This window comes from Periophthalmus magnuspinnatus, chromosome 18 (assembly GCF_009829125.3).
Source record: "Periophthalmus magnuspinnatus isolate fPerMag1 chromosome 18, fPerMag1.2.pri, whole genome shotgun sequence".
Taxonomy (NCBI): Eukaryota; Metazoa; Chordata; class Actinopteri; order Gobiiformes; family Gobiidae; genus Periophthalmus; species Periophthalmus magnuspinnatus.
The window spans coordinates 19,081,123-19,092,318 of record NC_047143.1 but is presented as its reverse complement, the minus strand read 5'-3'; the positions used below and the strand labels follow the sequence as shown (position 1 = coordinate 19,092,318).

Here is an 11,196-nt window from a genome sequence, read left to right as displayed (position 1 = left end):
CTATTGTGCAGTGAATATAAATGATACAATTCAGATAAGACCATGATCATATAAATCCATGTAATACATTTGACATTTATTTCTAAAACATCATATATATTTGCAATATATAATGTCCTATAGAGTGGCAGAAAAAGTACTCAGTTTTGTTATTTAAGTAAAAGTACAGATAAAGGAGCAAAGAAATACTCAAGTAAAAGTAAAAGGATCACATGAAAATATCTACTTACATAACAGTATTAAAGTAATGTTTAAAAATGAACTTCAAGAGTAAAAAGTAAAAGTATTTCACTCAGATTTTAAGATCTAATAAACCTTCAAGTGTATTTATTTTGATACAGATTTGTGTTGCAACAACTGAATATAGTTTTTTTCTACCTGTTTTTATTTGTATATTTTGGTTTGTTTGAATTATGAATGTGTAAAAAATAAACCTTTCAGTCTTTTCAGCAGGTCTCAAACAATAATAAATAAGTAAAGTACAGATACCTAAAATTTATACTTAAGTACAGTACTTTACTACTTTTACTTTGTTATGTTCCACCACTGCTCCTATAGAAGAATAAAGATATACTACATTAAAGTCGGCTATCTACAATCAGTGTGTTTTAATGGGATATTGCATACTGTCCTGCAGTCATATTCTCTTGCTGGTGTGCTGCTTGATAATGTGTTTTTATAGAAGTCCATGTATGATGAGGTGAAAACACAGTTCCTATGAATTTCTATAATCAAACAGTCCATCCCTCACATAGATTATCTCACACTATATTTAAATTTGCTCTTCCTTGACACTGATAAAGCCTTCATATTTATTAAAGAATAATTTAGAACATTCTCCGCTGTAATAAATCTAGACTTCACTTTCAATTTGTGACTTTGTTGTTTTGCCTTGAGCTTAAGAAAAAAGCTCTACATCATCACATCGTCCATATTTCATGAAAAAAAAACTGCCATTTAGTGTCATTATTCATCATTATCATCATTCTCAGTATCTCCAGCAATCTCTCACAGAAATGTCCTTCACGCAGTACATTTTATTTAGAAATGATTGCTTTTTTCAATAGATTATTTAATTAAATTGGGGTTTTGACTGGATTCCAATTAACTTCCCAACAGTTTCCATTATTGAATCCAACAGTTAAAGATTGTAAAGTTAAAAATTATAAAGTAAAACATGAAACAGCATATTAATGATAACCAAGAAAACAAGACAGAGTTACTTAAAGCATAAAATGACTACGGTCACAACCTTGTAACCCACCCCTTTCCCCCAAAACACAAAAAATATATAAAAACATAGCATAAAAACACAAAATAAAAATAAAACAAACAAATACATAACAAAATAAAATGTAAATAAAATAACTTATCTATCTTTTTGGTGAGAAGCAACAAGCATCACCAGCAAACAGATATAGTTGCACTCTCACTGGTATAGCTAATATATGTATACTTGTTTTTCCTTTGGACTTGACGTGTCCTGAACATTGAGGTCTCACTGGTGTGGACAGGAGCTTGATAAAATTCATGTGGTGCCTAAGTGATAAGACAAAGTGTTGTTTCAGGACTCTATGTGCTATAGAAGGACAGTCTGAAGTGAGTGTGGAAAAACTGAGGGCATAGGGAAAGTGCGCACAGCTGATGTAGTGGTCTATGAAAGTACACATAGCGCTCACAAACAAGCTAAGAATAGGCCTAGATACACAAGCTAGTTTAAATCATAATGTTATTGTAACCCAGGTCATAGTAAAAGCATGATAATGAAAACAGAAATACATATGTTGAATAAAAAGTTAATAAATATGTCAGTATGGTTAACTGATTAATAAAAACATCCGCAATGTTTTATTCAATTAAAAAATATGTTAAAAGCTGAAAGGTGTTTTTGTTTTTCCAACCTGTCCCTTTGAGGAGATGTTTGGTATTTCGATGAATGGGACTTGGTCAGTGAAAGAAATTTATTTTATATTTAAGAATTATCTATGCAATGTAACTATCATTTTGTGGGAGTATAAAACTGTAGGAGTGACTTTATGTTGCTTTGTGGTAAAATAGTGAAGCACACGGTGTATTTTAGAGCTCAGTTCATTGGCCAGACTTGTTTTCTGTTCACCCTCATGGCGACAGCACCACCTCAACACACTACCAGTTAAGATAGGAAATGGACCTTTTTAATTTTACAACTGCTAGAGTTTTTATTTTGTGTATTTATGAACATTTTATACTGTTTATGACAGGCCATTAAGGGTGGGTTGAAGAACATGCAGCTAAAACTGAACTTTGGGGAGCATGGGGGTGAAACAAGATGGCGAGCGTCCCATGGACCTTCTGAACTGTGCACACTATGGAGCAATATCTCCATCTGTTGGATAACCTCTGTTGCACTCTTTGGCCACAACATTTCCTGCTCTCCCTCTGTTAACAACCTTAGGGTCAAGTTTAACCCCCATCTTTCCTTTGACATCTGCATACTTCTTTCTTTCACTTCCATAATATCGCTAACTACTGTACCGCACTCCTCATCGACATCCCTGGCAGGAGCATTCAAAAGCTTCAGTATGTCCAGAACAGCACTGTCAGGATCCTGATGAGGGTGCGGAAGCACAAGCACATCACCCCCATCTTCTACACACTGCACTGGCTTTTTGTTCACCTCTGCATTAAGTGCAAGGTACTCCTGCGCACCCACCGCTGTCTCCACAGTGATAGTCACACCACACAGCTCAGCCAGGAACTGGTTAGGCCAACAACCCCGTCAGCTCCCACCAAGGACACAGCTCAATACCATTGGGGACAGGGCTGCTTCTTGTCTGTGGAACGCCCTAAAAGACGACCTCAGGGCTCTACAGACAGTGAATGCTTAAAGAGGATGTAAACCTACCTTTTTAGAAAAACTTGCACCAAAAATCGTTTAAAATTGTTTTGTTTGAATTATTTTAAATTCTGCAGGACTTTGAGATTTGGTGTCAAATATAAAGTGTAATAGAAATTAAATATATTATTATTATTAAAAATAAACAGCCATAATATTACATAAAACTTCAGTTGATTAGGAGTGATCGCTAGTTTTCACCGTCAGCTTATCAAAGACTAAGTAGGAAATACACTGTTAGCCTACCTATGCTAATAAAACTGAATCCAACCATCACATAACTTTACTTTTTATCAGTTAAAGGCACAAAAAATATTTAAAGTGTTGAATGAAATTATCCTTGCAAGTTCTGACTCTGCACTTAACCTTTTCTTTAAGTGAGCACCAAGCCATCTACAGAAGCTCTGCATAGACACTGAATAAAATTTAATGGAGCTAGATTGGTGAAACACAGTTATGTATTAACTCTTTCACTTCCAGCCCTTTTTGTAAAAGCATTTTGCTTGCCAGAGTTTGTGCTTATTTTCAACAACTTTGAGAAAAGAAATGTAAATGAGTGTGCCAGATGAATGATCCAAGGCTTTGCTTTCATAAAATGTTCAATGTTCATTTGTTCTTTTGTTGTGCACAGTCAAACAACAGCAGTTTTCATAAAAAAGCAAAAAGCTTAGATAAATGCACTTTTATGAAACAATGCGTGAAACATATGATTGGTCCATTTTAAATTCTTATGTACTTTTTTGTGTCTTGAATGTGGCTCCCTCTATCAGATGATATTAATAAGTCTTTAAGACAGAAATTTTTGTCCTAGGCTGGGAACTGTTGGGATTTATTAGAGAAAAAAATTACTGTTAAACATGAGTGGCATCTGCCTAAGTAGTACAAAGTAAAAAGGTCAGAATCCATGGCTTTCTGTCATCCCAAATATCAATCTTTTTTCTTCTTCTACCCAATCCATCCTCCTTTGTCCTCTCCCATCATGTGCTTTAACTGGTCCATTATTTCCACTGCTGGTGCACTTTCCTGTCACAATCACTCAGCTTTACTTTAGGAACAATCACAGGTGGATCTAAAATGGCCTGCAGCATTTGAGCAGCCTGGAGTGTAGGGTGTAGAGTGAGACGTGAGCACTTTTATCGAATTACAATTGTACCTTTAAAACAAGTTCAGTATCATGCTGTCAGCACAAAGAAGCTCCTTTAGCAGTTTTTATTATTGGGAGTTTAATTGGTCAGAATTGCAAGGCTTTGACAAGGCTGCAGTCACTTGGCGGAAAGACTAGGGCTATTTGTCCATTCTTATTTTAGATGATTTGAATAAATATTGTTAATATACCCATATTTTGTGTCAGTGTTTCATATTAGTAACATACGTTAAAAAAATAAAAAATTAAAAAAAACAAAAAAAAACACACACTATTTTATATTGGTCCAAGTTTTTCCAGTAATATGTTGACAAAATAAAAGTAGATTACTTGACTAAATCTCACTTTCTAAATAGTTTAATTTAAACTAAATATTAATTGCTGCCCACAAATGACAGACTAAGCTATGGCTATCACTGGTAATATTGGGTTATTTTGTCATATAGAAATTAAGGAAATGTAAATAAGAGGCAAACAAGTGATAAAGAGTGAATAAAACAATAACAACAACAATAATAATAAATTTATTATAAAACATTTATTTACAAATCAGTGTTCAGCAGTGACTCCAAAGTCTGTGTAAAAGATTGTCATACTAAAACATGGTACACTGGCGTCATTCTGAAGTGTGACAGTGTGAATAAAATACATGATCACCTAACCTCTGTTCCATCTCAAAATATATCTGCTTGCTTATAAAATATAGTGCTCAGTAGAAACCTTTGGAGTATTGTCTAAGCAGCTGACTCAAGTGTGAGTAGTTCTCCATCAGGTGTTCATATGAAAATACAAGCCGCTAACGTTGCCTAGCAAAAATAGATTATGCAAAAGTCTCACATTTGACCACACTGTTGAGTAGAAATACAATGTGTAATTTTAGCTAGAGTTTTAGCATGAGCACTTGACACTTTTCATTTACTTTTCCATCTCTCAGATGACACAAAATTTACTTTTGAGTCAAAAGTCGATTACATTCAACAATTCCATATTTACATGGATGTTAAGAAAATCATTTCTGAGCATCCATCAAAAACTCAAAGTTTTTATGTACAATGATACTGACTCATGTTGCTTTCATGGAATGAGACAAAAGGGAAAAACTTATCTATTCAAGGTTTACTGAGATTTTTAGTTGAGGGGTAAATGCTAATTTGAAAGTTTGACCCAATATCAGGTTTGAATCATCTTGCTAACAGAACAACATAGTAGTCTAGTTTCATGTCACAAATTCTCATTATAAAGATAAATAATACTTATCTTATTGCTTCCAAAAATGTGAATGTGACAGTTTTTGAAAATAGTTTAAAAATTGGGGTATAGAGTTGAAAATGTTTCTTGTGCAGTCCACTAGCATAGATTTCACAAGCAACAAACATAGATCTGCAGTAACCACATGTGTTACCTCACAGAAGCAGAAACGTGGATTTCAGGTAAAATGTTTAAAAGGGATTTGCACTAGAGATCTGTTTTTTATACATTGACATCATCTGGGATGCTTTTCCCACTCTTATTATGCTCTAATCTCCTGACCTAAAGTAACATCAGTCCCCCCTCTGCTCTGACTCCATGTGAATGCAACATGGCCTTACGGTTTCATACTAAGTGATTAGGTAATTGCCCTGGCCATTAAGATCTATTGTGGTACAAAGCATACAGGGCAATTATACAGGTCCACATAGAAGCATTGTGAATGGAGCAGTGCAGGGAGTTTCTATCTGCACACTTCAAATCCATCTCCTCCAACTTCAGACAAATTGGTTTCTGCAGTAATGACTTATGTCAGAGGCACTGATAAACAGATGGAAGAGAGAGCAGGATAGGGGAAATCACGCACAACACTGGCTCCCCCTGCTGGCATGTAAACGTATACATACAGATAAGCAAAATAGTTCAAACTCTGTTTAAATGTATTGCCTTAAAAGTAGTTCAGGGAGTGGTCAGCCACATAGAAGACTACTACTATACTACTCTAAACCATCTTAAGTTTGTTATTGGAAAAAAGAATTTTCCATGCAGAGTTGTTTATCAAATGACTTCCCCAGCATCGCATAGCTTTGAGCTGAACAAAATGGACTTCTATGAGAACGTGAACCCACAAATCTCAGGAGAATTACTTTGGAACCATTTCAGTTTTCAATGGCCTCTTTAGCAGGAATTCTTAACAAACTCTAACTCTTCTAGCACATAACTCGGCTCTTATTGGCATGTCATCCGTATAAATATAAAACCATGGAACTATTTCATCAGACTCTAACACGAATCAAATACAACTGAACACAATTCAATTCTCCAAAGACATACGCCTACTCAGTTTCCATTTCAAAACTGTCCTGAATGACCTTTCCTGTCTGCATTTGTCATCTGTGTATATTTTTTGACAGACTTCAGTTTAAAATGGCAAAACTTAGATGCTAAATGTCTAGAAACTCTACATTCAGCGACTTGTCGTCAGTGATTTATTGCTCTCGAGCCCAGCAGCCCACATGTTCACAGTATATGTATAGCTTATAAAGAATTCCTGACAGTCTCGCTATTAGCCCAGGTCCTACCACTTTGAACCAGTAAACATTGAGTGGAATGAACAAACAAAAGATGGACAGCTGTCTCTAAGCAAAAAACCAACAACACAAAATATGTTTTTTAAAGATGCAGTAATGGACCCTTACAGCTCAGTGACAGTAGAATGATTTCAGATTGTTTCAATGTTAAGATGTCTTATTTTGTTAGCTTTGGCCTTGGTTCTTTTCGGATTGCTTTAAAAACACTGATTAAGCTCATCTCAACTACCCAAAATCTGGCAGTGACTGTAAACCTTTGCTGCAGTTTGACTAGATCAGTTTAGGATATATTATGTTTAATTCATTTAAAAGTAATTAATCTTCCAAAAGCAAATGTACTGTAATGTATATTCAAATATACCCTTTATCCTCCCTTATAATGACTTGTTGCCATAACGATAGTCCATTGAGGTAATTACTGTACTAATTCAACCAAAAATGAAATTTATAAATCTCCACTCACAGAGGTAGGTATAAAGACCAAAGGTAAAAATAGGAACCATGTGAAATAAGCCATAAAAAACATATTTGCGATTGTAATGCACCACAAATCCAAAACTGCCAGTGTAACATCTGAGGTGAACCTGTCCTTCAGTGTTCTGTCTAAAAAGCAACATCCAAACCTCATATTAGTAGCAATATAATAATAATACACACAAGCACCCTCCTGCACGACCAGACGCACCACGACCCACATAGCTAACGGCTCTTAACGTGACTGTGCTGTGTTCTATCAGCACTCAATCTGCTCCCTGCGTTTCCATGGCAACGGGCCCATCTCTTGGCTGGACACGACCTGGACTGGAAACTAATGTCACTACTTCTTCCATATCCTAAAGTGGACTAGCATCAGGACAAACAGAGGGAGCTGCGGTAAGGGGCCAGTGTGCAGACTGGTGTGGGGAGGCCATAGTGGGAGGGGTCCGTGAAGGGGAACAGGAACAAGATGAAGAGGACAACACCCAGGAGGTAGGAGGCCAGAACAGTGAGGCGCTGTGGGTGCTCCAAGGCGGCGCTGATGGCAGGGAAACCCATATAATTACAGAAGGAGTGGCACAGCACCGGTCCCATCAGGTGACCTATACACAGGGGAAGGGTTTGTCAGAATGCCATCACTGTGGAAATATGGATTAGGGTTTAGGGAAGGGGCTAAATATGTCTATGGTTTATTCAAAGTTAGTTATGACTGTTCAAGATTTGCTTTTTGTGTACATTCATGAGGCATTTTTGGCCAATACACTTTTTAAATACAGCAGAAGAACAAGAAGTGTGAGGGAGAGTGGGAAAAGACATTTATCAAACTGCAGATGAAGCACAGTCCTACCAGTGAACCACCAGTGTACTTTGTTGGAAAGTAGTACACAATACAAGTCTTTTGAATGTTCAATAACACTTCTAAACAGATAATCCATATATGTCAGTCTGGAATTAATTATGAAAACCCCATTAGTCTTATTGAGCCTTGTCCCAGTAGTTTAGCTAATGTGTTTTACATGACGCCAACATAATCAATCATTATTGAACCATGTTACATAATACAGTTAAATAATGGAAGTCCATTAAAACTCAACTGAAGCCCAAATTATTCAAGGATTGTGACAGTGAGGAACAAACTATTCTCCATCATGCTCACTCTCCCACTCCTTGTTGAGATTTTTTTCTATACTGTATTGTATTATTGAGCTACTGTGTCCACATAATTTCCCTTGTGAACCTATTAACGTTCCCTTAGTCTAAAATGTCTTTGATATACTGTGCAGTGTCCTTATGTGCAACAAGAGGCAACATGAAGACATTAAAAAACAAGAACTATAGATTGTTTTTTTGTCTTTTGTAGATGCTTCACTTGATGCATAAATAACCAACACCACCACACCAACCTGTTCTGAGAAAGATGAACGCCGTGTATGCCCCAAACACAGCTGTATAGGAGAACTGGAACACTGTCAGAAGGGAGGCAAAATAAGGGTCATACAAAATAGACACACAAATCAATCAATGTCGATCTCTAGTGTCTCCTGGTGTCTCACCTGCAGATAAGAAGATACCCGACAAAGAGCCCTGCCTAAACCGCAGCAGCTCAATCACATGATGAAAGTGGGCTGAAATAAAAGTAACATAAGAAAACCGTGTTATACAGAAATAGAGTCATACAAAAATCACTCCAAAATTGAACAAAAAAACCCCAAACTGACCAACTCCAAAGAATAGCGGGCAGGTGAAGATAGCAGTGAAGGGTCCAGCACAGGGCACTAACATAGGCAGCATACAAGCGCGAAACACCAGCTCCTCTGTCAACGGCGCCACCACCTGGTTTCTCAGCCAGCGCATGTCACTGAAGCACAGGGACCAGAACCATGGATCTAGAGGAAAAGACCACTTTAAAAGAGACTGCAAAGCAAGAGGTCTGAAGTCAAGCTTGACCAGTGATAAAACTTGTATTTTGTCATAATAAACTTTGCATTTCTAGAATTCTTACCACAAGCCACTCTGATCCCATCCATGAAGCTCCAGGGACAGTCCATGGCCAGCTGCATCAGGGGCCCCAGAAACAAGACCTTAAATGCAAGAAGCATTTTGGTATTGTGATGGCAGGGCAAAATATATGTTGTGTAGTAGGACTGGCAAGTAATTGAATCATCAATGATCAGCTTTTTAATCAAGAGATTGACAGACAATTTTCTGTCACTAAAAGCACATGGTTTGGAGCAGAGTTCAGACTTTAGTTTTAAATGACAATGAGTAGAAGTCTGTTTTATTTGCTATTTACAGGGAATTAATATTGGAAGCCATTTATAAAAATTGAATTGAAAATTGTGATGATCAATATGAGGAGGCGCATATATATATATAATTCCATCAGTCTACACCAGAGCAGCTACAGCTACAGTAGAAGTTTACCACCACCAGAGCATGGAGTAAATGAATAATGGCTGCAGTGTAGCGCTTTGAGAAAAGCCTGAAAAGCATATTACAAGAAATTATAATTTAATGATTGTATAGTACTTATATATGTTACCATGGTGAGCAGTAGTGGAAATATGATGGCAGGAATGAGGCCCTCCAACCGGATCCCCATGAGGGCCAGCAACGAAGGGACAGTCTAAAACAAAACAGAAATAGTTACACTAAATTAAATTTCTATTACACAACAGTAAAACTTACACTGTAACAGCTATAGCACAAGTCTTACCCTGACCCCAGTGAGCTCTCTCCAGGCCCACACAAACAGAGGGGACAAGCCTGACACCACCAGCACACTGGTGAAGCGCCGCTTGATCACAATGGGGTGGTCCCTGTGGGGGCCAGGAAATAAAAATGGCATACATCAATATTCCCAATAGAAAATGTAGTGGGAATAAAAATTACATAATAATTGTGTGAAGCATGAGAAAGCACCGATGGTTGAGGACAACAATAAGATTAAGCGTATTTATCATCTATGAAACAAGCAGAAGCAATTGTTTCAATATATGTAAAGAGCATGTTGTCAGACTGGTACATCTGCCTCCTACACATAAAGTAAGGGTTAACGTCTTCCATCACACCCATTTGTTTCTCAATGAGGATTAACACAACAAATAGGTAAGTGTGGATCCGTCCTTCACCACTAAGTGACGCTACTGTAAAGTCCAGAAATAGCTGCACCAGCTGTGAACTAAATATGTCAGCTTTTATAAATATCCACAAGGTACATCTACTCACTGAACGCAATATGATTCAAAATATACCACCAAAGCGTGCAATAACGCGGTATAATGACAATGATTTGCATTTATCTTAGATTAAAAGGATATTCCATAGTATCCATCTATGTTGTGTTACCTGGGCAGGTCACTCCTCCAGATGTACAAGCTGCCCACATAGGAGCAGGCCAGCAGCAGGCAGAATAGCACAGACAGCCAGCATAATCCTTCTGGAGGTACGAAGTCTCCATTGCCGTAGAGCAGCTCATCCAGGGGAAGTTTCAGAGATAAATCCACCTCCTCGGCCATGGCGCCTCACTGCTAGTTTAACTTAAGCTCTCCGGCTGCTGGACCAGCTAACACGGCAAATCAGCAGTCGACATGAGCGGCGAAGCGTCAGATCAGGCTTCAGTCAAAACGAGAGCTAACGCGGCTAGCCAGTTAGCCCCATAGACGCCGCGGCGCTTCTTAATGACGTAATAAAAAGTTGTAGTTTTTTTAGGTTCTCTAGAATGAGCCCAAAAAGCTGTCGAAGTGCAATACTGCCGCCTTGTGGAGATGAATTCTACTGACAATACTGCACATATTTTACCTCTTTATAGGGAGAAAACAAAAAAAATATAAGTAAAAGTAAAATAAACCGGTTCTTGGGTATATAGAGTAGTAGAGCAAACAAGACCCAAAAGCTTAGGCATTTTATTGGTCCTATCTATTCACTTGGCAAATTTCTAATCTAGGTACATAACCTTACAGGTGCACTATGTCACTTTTGTGGTGGAGGTTCCGCCACTTGCTTGTCTCTGATGTAGCCTATTTCTTTTTTTCCTAGACTGTTCCACAATATAGCACATGGTGCTATTGGGCCAAGTTACAGGTGAGATCTGTGGAGACACAACCCCACTCAAAGCAAGAATGAGCTACATGTTTGTCAAG

General features: G+C 37.5%; 1 protein-coding gene across 1 annotated transcript; it reads right to left on the bottom strand.

Annotated features, from left to right (window-relative positions):
- Positions 1-4,527: 4,527 nt before the first annotated feature.
- Positions 4,528-10,710, bottom strand: rce1a (Ras converting CAAX endopeptidase 1a). The gene is made up of 8 exons (XM_033983608.2): positions 10,403-10,710; positions 9,771-9,873; positions 9,597-9,680; positions 9,057-9,135; positions 8,773-8,940; positions 8,608-8,679; positions 8,458-8,520; positions 4,528-7,656 (listed from the first exon to the last, which is right to left on the bottom strand). Exons 1-8 carry the CDS (start codon positions 10,570-10,572, stop codon positions 7,427-7,429), a joined length of 969 nt encoding a protein of 322 aa, XP_033839499.1. The 5' UTR covers positions 10,573-10,710; the 3' UTR covers positions 4,528-7,426.
- Between the last annotated feature and the right edge of the window lie 486 nt (positions 10,711-11,196).

Bases quoted from the DNA above. Each gene is read 5' to 3' on its own strand.
- rce1a (XM_033983608.2), bottom strand. From the start codon at position 10,572: ATGGCCGAGGAGGTGGATTTATCTCTGAAACTTCCCCTGGATGAGCTG. The intron at 9,874-10,402 runs GTAACACAACAT...TGGCCCCCACAG, and splicing joins TGGAGGAGTGACCTGCCCAG to GGACCACCCCATTGTGATCA. The intron at 8,521-8,607 runs GTGAGACACCAG...CCCTTCTGACAG, and splicing joins GGGTATCTTCTTATCTGCAG to TGTTCCAGTTCTCCTATACA.